The sequence below is a fragment of the Camponotus vicinus genome, unplaced genomic scaffold (assembly GCF_025532165.1).
Source record: "Camponotus vicinus isolate PSW18456_S1 unplaced genomic scaffold, iyCamVici1.0 SCAF_6, whole genome shotgun sequence".
In the NCBI taxonomy this organism is placed as follows: domain Eukaryota; kingdom Metazoa; phylum Arthropoda; class Insecta; order Hymenoptera; family Formicidae; genus Camponotus; species Camponotus vicinus.
In genome coordinates, this window is record NW_028141978.1 from 11929517 (window position 1) to 11952621 (window position 23105).

General features: G+C 34.2%; 2 protein-coding genes, 1 long non-coding RNA gene and 1 other non-coding gene across 18 annotated transcripts in view; 3 read left to right on the forward strand and 1 right to left on the reverse strand.

Moving 5' to 3' along the window:
- The first annotated feature begins 112 nt into the window (after positions 1-112).
- On the forward strand, positions 113-6807 carry LOC145972695 (uncharacterized). Of its 7 annotated transcripts, XR_014439258.1 has the most exons (10): positions 139-298; positions 607-696; positions 1394-1481; positions 1813-1864; positions 2081-2197; positions 2422-2476; positions 2674-2728; positions 3037-3112; positions 3221-4911; positions 5685-6706. It is a non-coding gene; the product is annotated as an uncharacterized LOC145972695 (long non-coding RNA). The 7 variants fall into 7 exon arrangements; XR_014439253.1 differs by having other exon boundaries at positions 187-298; positions 3037-4911; positions 5685-6806; XR_014439257.1 differs by having other exon boundaries at positions 187-298; positions 3037-3325; positions 5685-6660.
- Positions 1258-1325, forward strand: LOC145973957 (small nucleolar RNA SNORD31). Its single transcript, XR_014439594.1, has one exon. It is a non-coding gene; the product is annotated as a small nucleolar RNA SNORD31 (small nucleolar RNA).
- On the reverse strand, positions 3133-10498 carry LOC145972693 (carbohydrate sulfotransferase 4). 9 transcript variants are annotated; one of them, XM_083101477.1, is made up of 10 exons: positions 10363-10498; positions 10134-10228; positions 9652-10055; positions 8188-8331; positions 7342-7398; positions 6271-6404; positions 5946-6181; positions 5675-5873; positions 5368-5547; positions 3133-5188 (listed from the first exon to the last, which is right to left on the reverse strand). In XM_083101477.1, exons 3-10 carry the CDS (start codon positions 9664-9666, stop codon positions 4867-4869), a joined length of 1287 nt encoding a protein of 428 aa, XP_082957603.1. In that variant the 5' UTR covers positions 9667-10055; positions 10134-10228; positions 10363-10498; the 3' UTR covers positions 3133-4866. The 9 variants fall into 9 exon arrangements, with proteins under 9 accessions (XP_082957603.1, XP_082957607.1, XP_082957606.1 ...); XM_083101481.1 differs by having other exon boundaries at positions 8188-8308; positions 10363-10497; XM_083101480.1 differs by having other exon boundaries at positions 8188-8315; positions 10363-10496.
- Positions 10499-10814: 316 nt separating this feature from the next.
- LOC145972692 (beta-1,4-glucuronyltransferase 1) overlaps positions 10815-23105 on the forward strand; it is a 37038-nt gene continuing 24747 nt past the window's right edge. Inside the window, exon 1 of the mRNA XM_083101471.1 lies at positions 10815-11473. The gene's annotated coding sequence lies outside the window, so the exon portion shown is untranslated. The remainder of the gene's footprint in view (positions 11474-23105) is intronic.

Below are 23105 nucleotides of genomic sequence, written 5' to 3' on the forward strand. Positions count from 1 at the left end.
TATGCACTGCAAAAAGGCTGCATTCACAAATATTTATTCATCGGATAAGGTAATGTTCGATTGACCAATCAACGGAAGAAGCAAGGATTTCTTTATTCTGATTGGTCAAACGTTACTCCAATAAATTCGAGTAAATTTACGAACGCAATCGGAAGGAAAATGATTTCATGCGAATCCGCCATAATGTCTCGCGCATGCGCGGAAATTTCTCTCGAGCACGCGTCGCGCGTCGCTCTTCTCGTTCATTTGCAATTGAATCTCTCGAGAGGCAGGTTGTACTCCAAGTAGCTCCAAGAAGGTAAGCTCGAAATCGAGATACACGTTTTTGAAATCCATCATCATCCGCGTGCATTCGTCGCTTAAACATCTTGAAACAAGCTTCTTGCGCACGATTCTTCTTGAGTATAATATTTTCGATTGTATTTTCCGATTATATTTTGACGCGAAGCTTGATCACGTTTATTTCGTTCCGATAATGATGACACATTGTCTCGTTCGTATGATCGTCTCTTGATTATATCTTTACGTGTTTCTGATTATGCCACCCTCACGGCGACACATCGCCGCATGCTCCGTCTTGAGATTTAGTTCTCGTTTCCCTTTTAGTGCTGGATTTATAGAGCCTCCTCGCTATCGCTTCGAGCGTCGAAGAGCACCCGCTATAAGTAGCTCGCTCTTATCGCAATCACAATTTTAGTGAGTACTATTTTGTTTCTCATCGAGGAAATATAATTGAGATCTTGATATCTTGCGAGTATATTTTATGCACCTTTTCATTTTCTGTTAATTTCAGTTGAATTGCGTTCAAATTATTTCGATCGCTTGCTGATTAGCACTTTTAGGCTAATATTACATTTGTCGTACGACAAATTTTTTAAGCATATTGATTGGCTGCGGGATAGAAAGTTTCTAAAGATTCAAAAAATTATTATCCCGCAGCCAATCAATGTGCTTAAAAAATTTGTCGTACGACAAATGTAATATCGGCCTTACAGTTATATCAAATACTGCTTCATAAAGTTACTCATTTATCGAATATTTCTATTCAATCATTTAATATGATACTACAAGTGCAGAAAAGAACGTTATATTCATACATTAAAACAATTTTTTATATTGCCGGATAGATGAATTTGTTTATTAAGAAATAAGATTCCTAATGTAAAGGAAAAGCACGTGGTAATTTTTTCACTTGTGAACATAAAATTATATATTTTGCTTATATTTTATTTTTAACATATAAAAAATATATACATATTAATTATATGATGTGACTTTACTGCCCCAGTCTGAGAACTATGATTGATTCAGTCCTCTGAAATTTTTCTTCTTTTTCTTTTTTTATAAATCTGTTATTGAATAACATCTTAATATGTACATATTTCCTTTATAGATGGAGATTAAAAAAGAGAATTTGTATAATATGTATATAAATGGCAAGATTTATCGTAACGAGATTCTTCTTAAAATCAGCGATTCATGTAAGTTAAAGTTTATGTTATATATATATATATATATATATATATATATATATATATATATATATATATATATATATATATATACATATATCACACTTTAAAGTCAATTGTTTCATAAGCATTATTTGTCAATTTTCTATTTGCAATACATATGATGAGTACAACGTGAACAACCGCCTCCAGTCAATCTGAATGCATATGATGTAAATGTTGTTTCTGAAAAATTAATGAGTTCAATAAGAATATATAAATATAATATCAAGTTACATAACGGATTATTTACATATTAATTACTGCTAATAATGTATAGTAAACATATCATTTGTTACAGATGTTCATTTGAAAGATGGATGATTGCGACTTTTAATTATAAAATGAATTATGTAAGTTGCTAAAGTTTCTTAATAAAACTATATTAATTAAGAAGATAATATTATATTTTGTTTGCTTTATTTTTTAAGTAATTAAAATGTGATGAATATTTTTAGTTATCCCTGTCTTACATAAACGTGGTGATAAAGATTTCCTGATATAATGATAAATATTATTGATTTCGACAATATAGTAATTTTGAATATTAATAATTAAATTTTTTTCAGAGTACAAGAAATATATATATATATATATATATGAGAAACAATGGCAAGAATTTTTTTTTTATTTATATGCTGCGCGATTGCAACAAGTGCATTATACATTGAAGTTTCTTATGAAAAGTAAGTTTAGAATTACTTTTTTCTTATTTTAATTTTTTTCTTATTTATAAAATATATATATAATATATTTTCCTTTCTGATATGATGATTACAAGTTTGACAAGCATATGTCTGAAATGTCCTTGCTGCTAAATTTTTAATCTGATAATTGATTATAATGTAATACAAATACAAATATAATGCTTTATGAGAATGCAATATACAATAAGTATTTTATATTTCAGTTTCATGACCAATAACAACACATACATACATAATCCACATTGGCATTATTTGAAGGTAATCATGTTAAAATACTAATTCAACTCTGGGGATGAATATTTAGACTAATTTAAAGCATAGAATATGATGTATAAAGTTATACGCTATTCTGATTTATTTCTGATTAAAACTTGCCCTCGCTGATTTTGCTATTAAATAATCAAAATTTTTATATATATAAATATGTGATTTAAAAAAGATTATCTTTGTTACAGATACTACTCAACAAATGCTACTCTAATATTCAAATGAAATCTTTCTAATATAAAGGTAATAATTAACAATTCTAGTGACATATTTTGAAATTTAAAATTATACAAATTAAAATTTTTTTATTAATATTTATGATTAATATAATTATATACAAGATGTAGATGTAAATATAAAGTATTTCTGTACATATAAAGTCATTAGTGACAAATATTTTGAATATTTGTTATTTTTTGTAATGATGTTTTCCATAATATACGCTATGATGTATAGTGATAACTAGATGTTTTGCTGAAACATAGTAGATAAACTATTTAAATTGCAATTCATGCGTGTCATTACTCAACAAGCTTTGTTCTATTTTTTAGATGGACATAGGAAACAAGAAATAGAAGAAATAATGTATGTACAGTATGCACAATAAATAATATGGATTATGGACAAGTAATAAATAGCAAAATATATTCCATAGAAATAAGATCTTTTTATTGGAACCTTCATATTACATCTAAAGTACAAAATGCGAAGTAATATGCATTCCTTTTGGACTAGATATCCATTCCATGAGAACATAATGACGCACATGATCGCACGAAGATGTTATTACAAGTTTATATTAGCGATCCTGGAAACGTTATTACAAGATCTCATCCATACGTAAGAGAAATGTTTGTTTACTTCGTTTCATGTTGCAAGACAACAATAAAAATAATAAATAAAATCCGGATGTAGAAATTCAGATCGTCCTTTCATAAAATTAGAAAGATAAGTTTAGTATTTTATTTTTAGTTTCTCAATATCCGAATTTGATTAAACGATAACAATTACTAATAACGTAAAATACTTATAAACTAATTCTACTTTAAGTGAATGCATGGTAAAACTTGATCACACAGAGAGCAGATTATAATCTAGCGCTCGGTGCATAACACAAGGACGCGAGAAATACTATGTATATATTTTTGTAACGTAATTGCACTATAATACATATATATGTATATACCTAACTAAAGTGTACCCGTCTGGGTTGTCTGAGATAATCAATAACTAGTGTGTAAAGATTCAAAAAAGTATTCTTATACTAAATCGCCAAGAAACTGTTCGCAAGATTTCTATCTTTTATCTATAAAGTGTGCAGTGTTATACGAATCTGTATCATACATTATAAAAATCACGCGCTCGCAGGCGAGTTGATCGCGTCTGTACATTTTTAATAATTTGTCGCCGATCTTGAAGGCCGGTGGAATGGAAACTCTCGTCCTTGACATACACCGCATAGTCAGCTTTATCGGCGATCGCCACATGAGCAAAGGATAACGTCGAATATCTCGTTGACGTAAACGAATTAATTGATATTGCGCGCGATCGTATTTCTCTTTTCTTTAGTGAATCACATTAAATGTCGTCTCGATAACATTTTTACTTCAGTTAGTCATGCATATATAGATTCGCGCAACGTTGCCGATGATTCCTAATGTTGTAAGACTTGATTACAATTGAGATTTAACTTCCGTTCATAATGTATTCATTAAATGATTAAGATCTTCCCGCAATCAACACATTCTATTATTAGATAAATATTCTTTAAGTTTCCTGCATTATACTCTTCAAAATTCGATTGAGTATTACTATGTGTGATTTCAATAAAATTGAAAAATAAAATTAAAAATCAAGTTTTATATATATAACTTATAAGTTCGATTATTATTTATCTTTTCAAACTAATAAGATCAATTATTAGAATTATATCAAGTAGTTAACATTAAAGTAATTTATATATATTAGACATAAAATACTCTCTCGAAAGATTTGCAGTATATTTAGAAACATTTTGAATACATCTGCAACGTTCGCGTCGATATGATTAGATATTATATATTTTTGTCACACATTTCAGGCTCTTAAAAAACACTTACTTTAATCTTTGTTCATAATTTCAGAACTACAAACGCGTACCTCAATTTCATCGGTCCTTTTACAGAAACAGCTTTATTGGTTTCATGAGATTTAGGACTCGAACAAACTATTCTCTCGAAATCGACATTCATTCTCCTTGTTACTATCTTCCTGAGTGACATCATTAGCACCTTTCGCTGAATACTTATATGAACTACGGCATTCTCTTACCTGACCATTGCCATTCGTTATACCAATACACTGTACATCATATCTACATTGAGCATGTCGTCTGTCAGCTGTCACAACTGCAGCCGATAATTTGTGATAGGATCAAAGTCTTTTTGGTGAGTAGAATTTAAGGCCATCACGTATCCCCACAATCGCATGGCGGTTGCGCAAACCCTTTGTATCTCGTATACCTCCTCGAAGTCTAGATCGGCTCGCCAATGAAATGGCGCAACTTTAGAATTCCGGAAGGTGCTGGATACGCCGCCCACATCGTTTTTTGTGTGCGTATCCAAAAATTTCTTCACGTTCGTGTGAAAGTTTAAACCGTAAAAATTGTAAAGTTCTTTCACATGTCTGTAGGGATCTACGGAAAGGTCCTCGTAGCGTACCACTCTATCACATGTGAAAATTAAATATTTAGAAATTCTTCTTTCGCAACTTATTGAGAGTATCATATTTATTAACATTGATTCAAGTCAATTGAAAATCGTTTTGCGCGTGAAAGCAAATTTTGAAATTATTTTTATAAATATTGAACATATATAACTTGGAAAAGTAATGCGATATTGTACCTGAAAGAACGTGGGTACTTTTTCGAGAGCTCTACCGCCGCATTAAAATCCGACACCATATCGGCACAAACCAGAGCTGGATCGGAACAATCGGGTTTAGCGGGACACCATTCCCTATGCTTTCTAGATTGCAGAATGCCTCTCGGATCGCGGATAAGTAGCACTAATCGCACACCTAAACTGTAATATAAATACATGTTTCTTATATTTTAGAATATTTTGAAGTGCTATAATATATTCGAGCGAAATCTAAACCTTTCAAACAAATCTAACATTTTAGATGTTTTAAAACTTATCATATTCTTACTCTTCTTCAGCCAAAAGCTTCTCTGCTGCACGCAATCTCAATCGCACGAGTTTCATTGATTGGAATGGAAAGAGCCGACAAAACTTGGCGACAAAACGTGGATCCCAACAGATACGTTTGTGCGCCTGGCACTGCCGCCACAAGTGCGTATTGTGATTAAAAACCCAAGGATGAGTTTTCCCATAATTTAGATATCGGTCTGTAATAATTACGATTGTACATGACTGATCATTAAACGATACGATTGCAAACTCAAGGGATATAAAATTACCGAGCTCTTTGTATTCGCAATTCAGCAGAGAGATAATTCTCGTCAAGGATTCATCGGCGAGCGGCGGTTCTCTGATTTGCACAATTCCATAATCCAATAACGGTTCGTAATGATAAAAATTAGCCGGATGCGCATTCACCACGTCGCCGAGAAATGTGCTGCCACTTCGCCAACTCGTCAGAATTATGCTTCTCACAGGTCTGCCATCTTTCTCCATCACCAGATCTTCAAGTTTGCTACGATAAATAGAGAATGCACTGATTTTTTTAGATACATTTTCAAAGCGATTTCTAAAACGATAATCTGTCACGCGTATAAAACTTACCTCACATTTACCCCATATTTTCCGTTTGGATATTCATAATTTTCCATTTCCCTTTTAATCATCTTTCTTTGTTGATCAACCACCTCCTGAATTTCGGTAATTGTAGCATTTTCCGTGTATCCCGTAATATACGCCTAAAAGATAGATTGAAATTATTACTAAAAACAATTATTATAGCGAGCGTTATCATTAGCGATATTGATGCAAATAAATGCAGTGTTAGAACATAGTTCAATATATAATGGGAGAAGATATATGCAACATATTATAAATAAATAAATAGAAGTTTAGAATTTTTGAGACTCAAATCGGATAAAAGCAGATTTCTACACAGACACATTTTAATTATCTTCCTTTAATTTAATGAAAATAAAGCTTTAAATCTCATAGATTTGTTAATTTGTTTAATTAATATAAAACAGAATTTGTTTAATTATTATATAGTAGAGTACTTATTTGTATAACTTCACATTTCTTAAATAAGCAAAGCGAAAATTTAGTTGTAAGCATTATTAAAGAATGGAGAATGCGTTAATGTTAATAAATATAATAAATAATACATTTCACTAAATTGCTTTTAATCTAATCGATATAGTCGAGTTCGTTCTACTTCATGTTATCTATATTCTGTTTTATGTATATAACTGTTTCTGTTATATTATTAGCAGTTAATAACAAAATTAAATTAGTAAGAGATAATTAATCATTGGCTGTTAATAACAATTTATATTTTGTTAAAGATAAATAATTAATAAGTTTTAGTTGCTCGTAAAAATTTACATACATATATCTATATACACTATAAATCTATATACATATGTGATTTCTACATATATTATTTCATTAATTATCAAAAGTAATACAATACAACATATACAATACAATAAAAAAAAAGAAAATAGAAAAAAAATAGATGTTCCTAAAGTTAATTACGTCTTTTCTTACTTGATTTATGCCAATATTACATTAAGATAAGATAGTCAAACAATAATTAGCATCTTAACAAGAAACAAGTTCTAACAAAAAATGAGGATGAGTTTGCATTACTCAAGTCGATACACACGTGCATACCTGGCTTACCGTTACCGGTTCTTGAATTTTCGTGGTCCTTGGCCTTATCTCAACATCCTATATCGAAGAAGAAAGCATCGACGTTTTAGCGTTTCGATTGTGCGTTGTGAGCGTGAATGTATCACTAATGTGACTTAGGGTAACGGTCTTTTTTTCTCCCTCTTTCTTAATCTAAGTAGTGTATTATAATGTCCTTAAAGAATGCAAGTGCAAGTATATCATAGGGATACCCGAATATATATATATATATATATATATATATATACACACACACACATATACATACATATATATGTATATACCGTATGAGATACTATTATACTATTATATAAGTTAAGAGTGTGTGAATTGCTATAAAAGTGAGAGTCTACGCGCAAGCATGCTGATCATGATAAATAATCATGTTACACCTGTTTCTCAGACACTGTAATCAGACTTCTCAAGAAAAAATTTACATTATCGCAGAATTAAATATCTCAAAGAAAAGATCAAGTAATGATACAGCCTTTGGAAAATTCTAACAAGTTACTATTACTAATTTTAAATTTTTCTATTTTTTTTCCTGTCAATATCTCACAGCACAAAATATTATCCACTGATAGTAGTTTCTGATAACATTTTGTAAACGATTGTCCTGAAACAGTGCGTAAAAAAGAAAAGGAATGAGAGACGGGGAGAATGTGCGTCGATTTTTTAGGCAGAGCTTTCGATTTGCCAAGTATCGTTAATGTGTAAGAGATTGGTAAAAAAAGAGTTAGAGGTGCAAAAGTTAGACTTTACCGTCAGAAAGAGCGTGTTTGGCGTGACTCAATTTAGAGCAATCCCCACCTCCGAATTTTTACTGACCGATATCACCGGCTGCAGTCGATGCTCGAGGTAGCTGCTGTAGCGCTGATTAAATGCTAGGAAGAAGATGCAGATGGACGCCAGGGCTACCAGACCGTAAAAACTCAGCCGCTTCGACATCCTTATTCCTATAAAGTGCAGGAACTTGAACAAGATAAAGATTGTTTATACAGATTGAAAATCAAATTATGCCAGAGTACAATTGAAACTATAAGAGCATTTAGTCGAAAGAAAAGCTATATTATTAACATTCATATTTAATGCATTTTTGAAATATTGCAATCTGCTTCTTTTGTATTTTTTTTAATATGAATGAATACATTTTTATGTAGTTATTGCAATTTTATTTTGTATAACAGCAGAAAACATATCGTTTCATTATTTCATTTTTATTCGAAGATCGTGTAATGTTTAAAAAATCTTAAAAAATACATTATCCCAGAAGCAGTGTAACTAAAGTATGATACAAGCAATTACGCTCTACAATTAAAACATTACGCTTTAATATCGATAATTTTAATCTTCGTTCTCATTAAAATTCCGTTGATAATCACGTAATCGCGGATAATAAGAAACGACGAATAAATTTGATTAAATAAAATCACGAAACGATAAAAAGAGCAGGAGGTTTTTCTTTGGCGATAGCGGGGCAGCGAGGGATACGATAAGACACGAGCGCGACGAAACGATCGATTGCAATTAATTACACGTAACAGAAACGCGATTCGTCTCACCTTGTGCGAAATATTCCCTGCTAAATGAAACCTCGCCATGCTTCGTCAATCGCGAAACCTCCACGTTCATCCAAGGCGCACGCTATCTCATCTCGCGGCATAATAACGCACAATAAATCTCGCATCCCAACGCAGCCGCGGGCGATTATCAGGCGCGTTCTCCCGCATCAAAGTTTCCGTCGACGTATTTACAAGGACGACGCGCGCTTTGTGTCGTCGCGAATTCTTTAAACGCCTCGTGTTACACGCGCGCAGCGTCGTCGTCTCCTTGACTTCGTCGAAAAATCGATCCCGCTGGCGCGGATCTCTCGCGATAGACGAGTTCTTTCTACTTGTTTTCTTCTGTCAACAGCCGCCCGATCGCGTTTACCGCCTCTAAAAACGCGATGGGAGACGGGAGTATCCCGCGCGAGACCGGCTCGCGGAATCGTACAGCACTGCTCTGACGAGCGTAAGCGCGAAGGAAGCGGGGGATGATTCGTCCGTTCGTGATGAGAGGAAAAAAAAAGGAAGAGACAAAGCACGCGCGCTCGAGGCTGCATCGTCGGCGGACGCGCGGATTCCGCTTCTCGTTCCGTTTGACAGCGATTACGCGGCGATAAACATTGACATTACTCGATTTCGCGAACGGGAGGGGGAGATTCATCACACTCCCTTTCTCGCTGTTTATCGCGAATGCAGACGGAATTCTTATCTCTCTGTCTCTCTGTCTTATCTCTCTTTCTCTCACCTCGTGCTCGTGCATTCGTTGCACGATGTAACGCTCGTGTCAGCTCAATCTCGACGCTGCTCGTGAGACGGCAACGGGAGTCGCGGCTCGGAGCCGCGGGCCGTCTCGAGGACGCGGATGTCGCGCTGCCGGCCTACGAGCACGACGACGACGTTCATTGCGCCGGCCAGCGACGATCGTGGCCTACTAACGGCCAGCCGAAAGCGAGAGGTCGGCGAGACGTCGACGGAGCCGTATTGCGGCTCGTGCCAGGCGCGCCTGGTGTGGATGCAGAGCGATACACTGTGTGTGTGTGTCACGTGGTTCACTTGTACCTTTTACACTCTGTTCGTTTTCTCCTTCTTTCTTCTTCCTTCGAGGTCTGCCCGTTCAATTCGTTTCGTTTTTCGACGCGGACGGTGCGCCTGAAACGAACGAATAACCTATATAAGCGTGACATGCATGAGTACAGTTCTATAGTCTTATATTGATTACGGATGTACCTATCGGAATTTGCCTTTGATTTTTGCTTTAGCCCAGCTTGCTTTCTATTATTTATGTGTAGCGATTTCTTTTCTCTCAAAAATTTCTCTCTTATCTTTTACAATGTAATTAAACATTATTATACGTATGTAATTAAACATTATTATACGTATGTAATTAAACATTATAATACTGCAAGTGTCGATAAACGAGTAATCGTCATTATATATTATCGGTAAAATAAGTTACCTTCTCATCCGATGACTGGTAAATGCGCGATCGACAATATTTCGAAATTTTTTAATTTCTTGACTTTTATATTCCGTACAATTATATCGTATAATCTGTAATTTCTTAACATTGATAGTCTCACCAACTTTAACTTTAGAACTTTTTAATCTATAATTGAAGAAAAATAAGTGACAAAATTCAAAACAAAAATGAAGACAGTTATGATTTTATGTAAATCTCTTTAAATATTTTCCACATTACACTATATAAAGTTGCAAATAGAATTTTGTCGCAAATTTCGTAGTGAATTACGAGTCGTCGAAAACAAAAAAATTGGACATAATGTTTCGTAAATACAGCGACAAGTTATTGACACATGTGACGTTTCATAGTTACGGAAACGGCCGCTGCGCGGCGCCACTAGCAAGTCCCGCGTTCCACGCGCTCCGCGTCAACTTCAGCGTATCGGTCAATTCAGTCGGATGCTGTCGCTCGAGCAGCGCATTCGTGTCCTTAGGGAGGTTTCTTCTCGTGCGCGTTCACCCTTCTTCCTTACACATTCTTTCCATGTCTCTCTCCCCGCGACGCGGACATGACACGCGAACCGTAACCATTTTCGCCCGGTCAAACAGTATCGAATTATCAGTTCTTCTCTCTCGTTTCTCGCGCCGCGTTCTCACTCCTCGCCGCTCTCTCGACACACACACACACACACCACGCAACAAACGTATCTTTCTCTCCTCCTCTCTCCCGTCCTTCATCCCTATCCTCCCGGCGGGGCGAGCCGAAAACTCGTTATGCTCCGAGATATCCTCTCCCGCCTCGAACCGGTAATACCTCGTGATTAGCGAGAGTGCCCGATCTGCTCGCGACGTGCGTCGTCCACGAGCAAACGTCAAGGCAGAGAGAAGAAACGCCGTCCCGGCGAGATGCGCGAGCCCGCGCCACCTCGCTCTTCGTGACTTGACGAGCGAAATTCCGCGCGACGGATTTTTCGCGAAGGATTTCGGGTGGTGCGTCGCGGCCACCGGCTTGCTGTTCGACCAGAGGCGACGGCGGAGGAAGAGGCGGAGGTGGAGGCGCCGGAGAGAGCATTTCGGGAGGATGCGCGGCTGAGGGGATCGCTGGCGTGAGTAGCTATATCTTATACATATATCCCGCACTGCGATGAGTCTATCTTTCAGCGACGATGCGTTCGCCCGTTGATTGCAAAAGTGCTCCAATCACTTCGATATTCCTATCGATGTTTTGATCGATGTCCTTTGCCGCTCCCAAATTGCGCTTTTGAAGTTGTAAACAGTTCAATTAATCGCGATTGGCGACGAGGCGACATTGATAGGAAGATCTATGTTCGATTAAAATATTCTAGTGGAAAATGTATCCAAGTAATAAATATAAATGTATCCGACAACATGTATCTTTGACTTGTATATTTTACATTGTATAAATTGAATGATTTCCGGTGAATTCTCGCGTGTCACTGAATAATCCCATAAAGGACAGAGTACAAATGGATTGAAGCATACAAGAAATTACAAATAAATCAAACGAATAGATACGCAGAATACATCCGGTTGTAAACTTCTATTTAAAAAAAAATGAGAATCAAATTTGTGTTACTCAAATATTTATCAAATAAAATGTTTTATCTCTTTCTCTTTGTACGATATTGATAGGTTTATATACATGATGCAACGTTTACATTACTTGTTAAGGATCAGTAAGCATCTCATTCATATGATACGAAACTCAGCTTGTGAAATATTTATCAGAGTCGAAATATTCGCGTTTTCTTCAGTTTTAGAAAACACGATAAACACTATCTATGATATTATTATCACGTAAATTAAGCAACAACTCGAATTAATTTTAGTTGCGACATGCAAATTCAATTACGTTTCGCGACTTATTCGAGTCGATCGTCAACTCTTCAATCAACGACGATTAGCCTTTTCACGAGCAAGAGTTTCTAATAAAGTCTGTTTCTTCTTTTCTCAATGAGAAAATTGCGTTTTTCGTGACAGCAGCGACAATTTATGCGACTATTTCCGTTTACGACGGAGACCGCATCGTATCAAAGTTATATCGGGACAATAGCTAGATATATTCAGTGTAATTTTGTCGCAAAGAGAGCACAAAATTCCGCTCTACGCGTCACGATGGAATTTCGCTGCGCGCGTTTTCATCCACTTCCGTTTTACTCGCTTTCGTTTATCCGCTGGCGAGATCACCGCCCACATTTTTCGCGATCATAATTTACTAGACGTGTTTATCCTTCATGGGATAAAAAGCAACGATGGGATATATTGGATGTTTCGAGAAATTAAACCCCGTTATGAAACTGTTTCTTTCAAATAACGTGCAATCAGACGGAGTAATTGAAACCGTTATGTGAATGGGATGTACAATGATTTCTTGATATTAATAATGTTTAATGATAATGTGTCGTGATTCTCGAAAATACGAATTGATGGCTGTAACTTTGAAATTGTGCTCACGCGATAATACATATACCGGTAAAGCTGATAAAAGACGAAACGCGAGAAAGTAATCGGAGTCATCACTCTAATCATGCGCATCTCTCGATGAGTTTCGCTTTTTTATTGCACACACATATACGTTATCAAATTTTCGTTGAATGAGAACGGACATTAAATTCATTAGAAGAATTCATGACGGAAAATTTGATAAATATTCTGCGATGTCCTTCGAATGCAATATCATAAAGAGAGAGAGAGAATTATCCTATATTCTCTTTCTTTCATCTATGAATGCGTTTTGATGAATTTCAGTTCGATTTTTCTACAAAAATATGAGCGGAAATTTCAACGAATTCTCTCACAACTCTCGAATATATTCGCCTCGATATCGCATAAATTGATGAGAAAATTTATAGTCGAGAGTAAACGCGGGAAAAATTTTTTCGACATCCTCTAAATGAGTGCGTCATCCAATTACGTGTGAAAACCTAAAATAAATTCAATGTAAGAAAGACAAATTATGTAGAACGAAAAGCGCTTCCTGACTCAAATAACTTGATAAATTAATTACAGTATAAACTCGAGTTATATACTTCGTCCTCTGAAATGACTGGTAGATTGAGACTTTTCATAATAGAGGAAAATTGTTATCTTACCTATGACACAATTGTTGTAAAAAATCGATTATAAAGACACATCGAAAAAATTAATAATTAATAAAATATCGATCTAATCATTCTTCTGATAAAACAAGGCGACTTGAATTCATTATTTTTATTAAATGTAATATGATAATAATTATATATTAAATATAATATGTAATATATTATAATATTAAATATATTATACATATATATATTTTTTTATAATATACTGCATTTTTATGATATAACACGCAATACCCAGGTAGCACATATTCGTTTCGAAAACGTTTCACAAATGTTTCTTTGAAACGTTTCGTAATCGACTCTTGAAAACGTTTCTGATTGGTTAAAATGTCCACTTGAAGAACTTTAAGAGATACGTTTTTTTTTTGATAAAAAAAATGTTTAAAATACGTTTAAAATATGTTTTTTCTTTTATTCGTTATCACTGAATTATTATTATTATCACTAAAAACAGTAAAGAGAGTCATTGATACAGCAGTTATAAGTTATTAGCACTGTACATCAATAATATTTCACTGAAAAAATTAGTAATATTGACTGTTTTAATCAGTAATATTAATTTATCTACTTCGTATAAAATTAAAAATTTTATTTATATTTACATTTTATATATACAGGGTGTCCCATTTTAATGTCCCACCCCAAATAACTTTCTTATTTTTAATTTTAGAAAAAGATGTTTCAGACAAAAGTTGTATGGTTTCGAGGGGGCCATAAGATGGTACCATTGGTTTGATCTTGAAGAGTTATTTGAAGCTCACATGAAGGTCACTTTCAATTTTTTAAATGGGACCTACTATTTGTTATTGCATATTCTTGTAGCTTATCTCGAGAGCTTTCCAAAACACTATAATTAAATACCTTTTTGTTAAGTACTTTTTGAGTTATGAGGCTTGAAATAATTTCTTAATTTTACATAAACCGTAAAATATCTTGTAAAATATTCATTTTTCGATTATCTTACCTTAATACTTTTATGTACAAAATAATGAGAGGAATCAATTGGTGTAAAGAAAACACATAGTTGTTTTGAAGAAAAATGATGGAATTGTTAATTGCAAATTACATATTTTTTCTTCAAAATAACTATGTGTTTTCTTTACACCAATTGATTCCTCTCATTATTTTGCATATAAAAGTATTAAAGTAAGATAATCGAAAAATGAATATTTTACAAGATATTTTACGGTTTATGTAAAATTAAGAAATTATTTCAAGCCTCATAACTCAAAAAGTACTTAACGAAAAGGTACTTAATTATAGTGTTTTGGAAAGCTCTCGAGATAAGCTACAAGAATGTGCAATGACAAATAGTAGGTCCCATTTAAAAAATTGAAGGTGACCTTCATGTGAGCTTCAAATAACTCTTCAAGGTCAAATCAATGGTACCATCTTATGGCCTCCTCGAAACCATATAACTTTTGTCTGAAACATCTTTTTCTAAAATTAAAAATAAGAAAGTTATTTGGAGTGGGACATTAAAATGGGACACCCTGTATATATATATATATATATATATATATATATATATATATATATATTTATATGTATGTATGTATATGTATATGCATGTATATGTATGTATATATAATTTAAAATTACTTTGAAATTAATAAAAATTAGTTTTTATTTTGTCTAGAAACGTGAAAAATACGTTTCCTTAACTATGGTTTTAAAAGCGTTTCTCTTAGAAGCGTTTCTTATTAATGCTTTACGGTTAAAAAATATTGGATACGTTTAAGAAACATATTTAAAACGAACGTGTGCTACCTGGGTAATATCAAATACTTTCATGTTAGACGAATAAAATTCCGAGCAAGTCAGAATCTAATGTAAATCTAAATTTAAATCTTATAACTGTAAGATATTTGATCTATTGTTCGATCTCGATTTTGAATCTATGCGCAAGGCGGAAAGTTTTGCACGGATCCCGTAATTCCATTAAGATGTCACGCCGCGATATAATTCGCGAATTGTTCGCACAATGGATACATGTCAAGTTGGCGGATCAGTTTCCATTGACGACAGAGAAATAATTCATACGTAATTATCTATAACTGAGATCTATAAGCGGACCCCCTGGAGGATAAAGTCGCTGGATTTCACATGTAACCTGAAATAATTTTTATGCAAAATAATCATTCAACATGTGGTTCTTCGTAACACATGTGTGTTATGCATAATATACGATAAGTATATTCAAAATATTAAAAAAAATTGTTGAATAAAGGTAAAGTATTATAAGAATAAAAAGGAAGGTAAAGGTGATAAATATAATTGTATGTGTTGAGCTACTATATTTAGAGTCGACTCCAATCTTACTCCGCGTATTAAAAAGTTTCATCGCTTCAATTTGATATATTTAATGTTTTTTATATCTTGATGGAAATTGACGATGTAATTTTGGGAGAATAGCTTCTAAACTTTGGAGGAAATAGCTTCAAAGTAGTTTGAAGAAAGTTCAACCAATTTATACGAAATAGAACACGAAGCGCGCGCCTCTTGCGCGGGGGACACTCTGTATATACCGGTCGAATCTATTTCTGTACGCGACACACCGGCCGCGTGTTGTCAATCGCGTGCACCCAGCGCGACGCTCTATGCACGCGTTCGTTCGCCACTCGGTCAACCACGTTTGTCGGGGATCTAGTTCGCGATAGCGCGAAAGGAAACGTCCGATAGAGAGAAAGAGAGCGAGAGAGTCGATCTCTTCTCGAGCGTTGCCGCCCCAAGTGACGTCGATTAGATTGATCTTTACGGAATAGCTCTGCACGTTATTGGGATATCAATATTCGCGCGCCTCGAGATATCCTCGAAGTTGAGTTGAGCGAATATCAATAGTCCCCACGGACGATATTTATCATTTTCTCGTTCTATATTAGCTCTTTTCATTATATTTTAGATTTATCGAAAAATATTCCAGGGAGATTGAAGAAATGTAAATTTTTTTATTAATTTTAAGAAATCTGAGAGATTTCTTAGTGAGTTAGAAGTCGATTTCTTACTTGGCAAACATTTTCAAATATTGATTGACCTGAAGATTTATATTTTATATAAGGGGACCTTTGTGAATTAAGAAGTGAGGAAAGATATAAAGGGATAAAGGAAACTTTGTTTTCCCATTAATTCTAAATGTCGACTTGATCTCAAAGGAAGCTTAAACTTTTAGAAACTTCACTTACTTACCAAGCAATTTAATGTTGAAGAAGAAACTTATTACAAATGGCGAATTCCCTCGCGACATAGGGTATGATGCGAAAAATTATATAAATTAATTATTTGGAGAGATTAATTTCAAAAAAGACGAAGAAAGGAAGACTAATGGGGAGAAATTAATATTTTATTAGCGTGCGGGAAAATGGCTACAGATAAATTCAATTAATTATACATGTGACACAGCTGTCACAAGCTGTCCTTTAAGCGACGCGTCTGCGATTAAAGATTAAAATTGGCAAAAATGTCCCAATTTGGCTAAATATTTCGGTCGCTAGCAAAGAAAAGAGATCTTTTCCAGCATTTTTCAGCATTTTCTGTCTTGCAAAGATTAAGATATATTTTTAAAAACTATATATTTTTAATGTGTGATTTATTTTTATTTTTTTTTTTAGTTTTATTTTATCTTATCGTGTCACAGTTAACAGACATGTTCTAATAATCTTTGTCAAATAGAATTTTCCAGACAGAAATAATAGACATCGCAATCCGTACATGATTTTTAAATGGACACGGTTTTTGGCGATATGGATATGCGATTATCAAATATTCGAGCAATCGTATTTCCACAGCTGTCTCCTAATCTGCTTATCAAGTACTCGTTCATAACAGTTCATTCATAAAATAATTATCATGATCGTGAAGATAACCCTCGCGAAACACAAGTGCTTGATATAAATTTTGGTAGAAATTCTCTCTTATCTTGATGCGTATTTGGCACTGATCCGAATTGATGCTTACTGAGCTGTGTAATTATTGAATCATAATGTGATATTTAATGTTTACAGAATCGATATATTGCTGCATTTAACCCGTGATTAGCTGATCAAATATTTGTACATTGCTTCAATAGTTGAACATTAGATGATGATTCTTGTTATAACTACTTTTTTAAATAAAATCAATATATTATTATTGATAGCAGTGATTTCAGTTATCAATATAGCACAACAAACAGTGAAATTTTGGCGAGAAGAATTAATTAGTGATAGTGGATACTTTAATCAATAATATGTATTTAAAATGCTCTATTATAATATTATATATTTTAAATAAATTCATAGTAATATGTTTTATTAAAAAATAAAATAAAATATGTATAATACGTACATAATTCTGAATTTCTGAAAATCTTATTATCATTATTAATGAACAAAATGAACAAAACATGAGAGTTTTCACTGATCTTTGGTCAAATCCTGTCACTATTTTAATCAGTGACATTTTCATTGATTCAATTTGCAAAGTAATGCGGGATTAAATTACATAAATGATGATTAAGCCTTGAAAAATTTAGTAGTTGAAAACCCATAATAAGATCTTAATCTATATTAATTACATTAATTCATTATAATTAATGTTACTGTATTAAGCTTTGATGATCACAATCTTTTAATTAAAAGAAAAGCCTAAACATAATCTTTACGATCAATAAAATGCTTGAAAATATTTTTCTCTTTTAATTTTCGAGAAATCAAATATTATCAATTGCGAATTCAATATTTTTTTCCATATTGGGAACGTGACACAGTCATTGCACTTTATTGTTATTTGCACACAGTGTTATACAATCGCGTTATTGTCCGACCTCCGCGTATTGCGGCGATACCATAATATTACATCATTATTTATTCATCGCGACGTCAATGCATTGGTTATATTGTCGCGTCGAAAGCAATATAGCGATGATTTTATATCCTTTTATTTATATTTTTTTCATTTATGATGATGAGTCACATCTCGGGAACGTGTTAATTATTTCTATATCTCGTCATTGTTAATCTTAACGAAAAATTAAACGCGGAGCTGTACTAGCATTTTGTCTCTTATATAATCCTTACATTATTGATAAACTGTGCAACGAGAAAAAAAGATCCGCGTGCAATTAAATGATATAATTTATCAATACGCGCGCTGACGTGGCAAACTCGGACGCTCTCCGATTCCTTTCGCAGGATCAGAATCAGCAAAAGCTATTTTTGCAAACGTAGCGCTCGCGAAAGTGCTAATTACACGAGATGGAAAATTTAATTATATACAAATATTTATACAAAGTAAATTAAATCAAAGTGTAACGTATAAACTATATGCAAAGTAAATAATAAAATATAATATTTAATGAGGACGATATAATGTTCCGATATTTCGAAATTATCTTTCAATTTAATAGATTGAAAATACGTATCAGATTTAATGAAGCAAGCGATCATTAGACGAAGTTAACGATAACGCGGTTAAGGAAATAATCCCATGTTTGAGCGAAAAAAAATTGGATAAACTCGCGTGTGCCTGTGCGTGTGTATATACACACATACACGTGCTTGATAGGATGCGTCTGACAAAAGAGCCGAGGCACCGGGTGGTTCTGTTCGCACACAACACATGTGCTCAGACAGGGCGACCGCCAACAGTCGCAAAGCAGGAAATCGATCGGTCCGTTCCAACGTTCTAGCCGGCTTCGCCCCGACCTTATTCCAGGCAATTCCTGAGATCATGCGTCCAAAATTTAATTGCATTCCGTGCAGAGCCGCTGGCCACCGTCCAAACGAGCGTTGCACCGGATCGATTTTTTCGCGGGAAAGGGGGAGAAAATGATTGCTCGCCGATCGGATTCAACTTGTGCCAAGCCGCTTCGATCGCTTCGAAACACGACGATGTTATTTCACAACACGACGATGTTGTTTCGAATTCGCACACGCTATGTTTTTTCTCTCTCTCGAAAGGATAAAACAATTAACGCGAGATAAACGACGTAAAATTTCCCTAAATGATGGAATACAAATTAAAGAGAATTTAATTTATTCTTTTAAATTAAAGAATTAAATTTATTCTTTTTTGTCTCCTAAATTAATTTTTCACGATTCTTTAACATAATATTTATTATTGTATATAATGTGTACATCCGTTATATGGCAATCGATACATGTAATATATGTATTATTGTCTTACTAGAGGCGAGGAATTTTCTCTAATTATGCTCACGAACTTTATAAGATATTCCAGACGTTTTCGCGAATTTGTGAAAATGTAGAATGATGGAGCATGTGCATTATTTCCTCTCCCATTTTTTTTTATTTTACAAACCTGTCATCGCATATGACGAAAGACGAGCAGCAAACCGAGGCTGGAACGAAACGAGGACGAGAGCGTTGACTCGTTCGAATGACGGACACATAAATCGCGGATTCCTAATTAACCCTTCACTAGTCGACGGGTGTCGCGCTGAGCGCGATGATAGCTTTAATAAACGATCGCCACAATTGTACGAATAGCGATAAAGTACTCGATAAACACTTGTTTTCAAGTATCATGCACAAAATGCGCCCGTTAATATTCAATATTCAATATTAATATCGATGGACGCGATAAATAAAATATGCGCGAGCAATGATGCATTATCGTATCATATCGCATCTTTATACAGAGTTTACCAAAAGTGTGGAAACCCCTTAATATTTCGAAAAATACGCATTTAAAAAAAAAATGTTTCATACAAAAGTTATAGGGTTTTATGTGGCGTATTACACAGCAACATTATTATGACCTCGAATAGCGTTGTCAAGGTTATGTGAAGGTCACCTCCAACTTTTTAAATGGGACACCCTATATGATTTTGCATATTCTTGTAGCTTATCTCGAGAGCTTTCCAAAACACTATAATTAAGTTAGTTTTCATTAAGTACTTTCCGAGTTATGAGGCTTGAAATCATTTCTTAATTTTACATAAACCATAAACTATCTAGTAAAATATTCATTTTTCGATTATCTTACCTTAATACTTTTATGTACAAAATAATGATAGTAATCAATTGGTGTAAAGAAAACATACAGTTATTTATAAGAAAAAATATGTAATTGTTAATTGCAAATTACATATTTTTTCTTAAAAACAACTATGTTTTTTCTTTATACCAATTGATTCCTCTCATTATTTTGTACATAAAAGTATTAAGGTAAGATAATCGAAAAATGAATATTTTACTAGATATTTTATAGTTTATGTAAAATTAAGAAATTATTTCAAGCCTCATAACTCGAAAAGTACTCAATGAAGAAATACTTTATTATAGTGTTTTGAAAAGCTCTCAAGATAAGCTGCAAGATAATGTAATAAAAAATATAGCGTTCCATTTAAAAAATTGAAGCTGACCTTCACATAACCTTGACAACGCTATTCGAGGTCATAATAATGTTGCTGTGTAATGCGCCACATAAAACCCTATAACTTTTGTATGAAACATTTTTTTTAAAAATGCGTATTTTTCGAAATATTAAGGGGTTTCCACACTTTTGGTAAACCCTGTATATTTCGTCGCGTGTCGCGTTTATCGAAAATACCACGGTTCAGATTCTAAGAGTCGAGGGAATAAATTCTGTCTGCGATTCCATCCTTGGAGATCATAGAGAGATTTAAGTTAAGTCTGAATCGGATCTCGGAATCAAGTCGGGTTCAGACCTTTCTGAGATCGTTGTGTGAAGAGGTCTTGTTCTAAGGTGGTCGAATGCGAGAGCGAGCCATGCGGATCCACGAAAGAATCGTACAGTTAACGATAAGAGGAATTTACGTGCACGACGCGATAACAAGATGTCGATTAATCGACGAACGCGTTGGCGAATGCCAACAATAATGTAGTAGAGGATAGTCAGGTCTCTTTCCATTCGCAATAGCGGTCGATAAGCCTTAACACCTGCACCCGAACCGATAATCATAACAGTCTGCCGTCGAAATTCACTTCGGATCGATTGCCCTCCTTACACCAATTTTAAATTTATGCGGAGTCGACACAACTGCAAAATTCTACACAGAGCTATTTGGCCAACTTCCATTAGATTACGTCGACGATAAAATATGTATATCTTGTACGAAAAGTGTCGTCCATAACAGACCTTAATTTTACGAGATATTAAGAATTTATCCGATAATTTCTCGATATTAACCCCTTCATTGTCAAGCGAAAAGAAACTTTCCGTGGCAAAAGTGTGTTGAAGAAAAAAGTTTTTAAAATTGCATGAATACGTCAGTATAAATATTATTGAGGTCGCTGAATCCGAATCTGAAGCCAGAATTACAAAATTCAAAATAGTGAATCCAATATGGCGGATCAAAATTCAAAATAATTTTGAATTTCAATAAAAATGTGTATCATTTTTGGGGTTGCAAAATCTAAACTTAATATCAGATTTTCCAAATTGAAAATGGCAAATCCAATATGGCGGACCAGAGTTCGAACAAATAGTTGACATACATAAAGGTTGTATATTTCTCTCTTCAATTATTTTTAAATCCCGCTCCCTGCCGAACCCAGAGTTACGAATCGAAGACGTGGCGGTTATTGACTCCGTTTTTTTATTTTTTTTATTTCTTGAAAACTGGTATACGTTTCCCACTTCTGTGCAAACAGCTTGATTTGATAATTCGTGACTCTGGATTCAGCAGATAGCGGGATTTATAAGTAATTGAAGAAAAAAGTGTACATCTTTTATGTATGGCAACTATTTGTTCTGGTCCGCCATATTAAATTTGCAATTTTTAATTTGGAAAATCTGATATTAGATTCGAATTCGGCGACCCCAAAAACGATAAGAAACCTATTTTTATTCAAACCCAAAATTATTTTGAATTTTGATCCGCCATTTTGAAATTCGAAATTCTGATTTCAGATTCGAATTCAGCGACCTCAGAAACCTTAAAATACGCAAGGACAACCAAATCGTAATAGTAATGTTTTTTTCAAGATGTCCCTATAGGGGTCATGAAGCAAAAGTGGCACGAATTTTTTTGACCCCTATAGGGGTCACTGACAGTGAAGGGGTTAAATATGTAATATTTGAAGCTCTTCTTTCCTCAATGTTTCAGTATCTTTTCTCAAATTTATCTATTGATATTGAAATTAAATTATGAGACATGCACCTGGATATCGGCGATGTTTTCCGAAACACTTGCATCAACTTTCCACGCTTAACGCATCTGGTTAGTATCCTAGAATTACATGTTTATCAAACATTCGAGAGAGATCCCGAACATGTTGTTGAAGTTATAAAAGAAAACTCACGGCGGCGAAGCGAAATTATAACCCGTCGTCTTAGCCGAGGCTTAAATATTTATCCGTCTTATCTAGCTGAAGTGCACTTACGTGCGCATAAGCCACATGCATATTCCAGTTACGAGGATGACGCAGAGGTCATGCGACATCCTCGAAACGACCTTGACGAGGGAACTCATGACGAGGACGAATCGTAAGGTGAAAGCTCGTACCGGTCTTCCGATTGGAAATCGCGCACGCACGTGATGTTCGTTCATTCTACCAGGGATGACGTTATCTCTCGAAGAGAGTGTACATGCGTTCGCTCAAAGGATCCAATTTCGAAAGGATTGATCGCGGATGACAAGAAATTACGA

Coding starts and splice junctions, on each gene's coding strand:
- LOC145972693 (XM_083101473.1), bottom strand. CDS start 8,991: ATGAACGTGGAGGTTTCGCGATTGACGAAGCATGGCGAGGTTTCATTT. Junction 6,182..6,270: donor AAATATGGGGTAAATGTGAG/GTAAGTTTTATA, acceptor TATTTATCGTAG/CAAACTTGAAGATCTGGTGA. Junction 5,874..5,945: donor TTGCGAATACAAAGAGCTCG/GTAATTTTATAT, acceptor TAATTATTACAG/ACCGATATCTAAATTATGGG.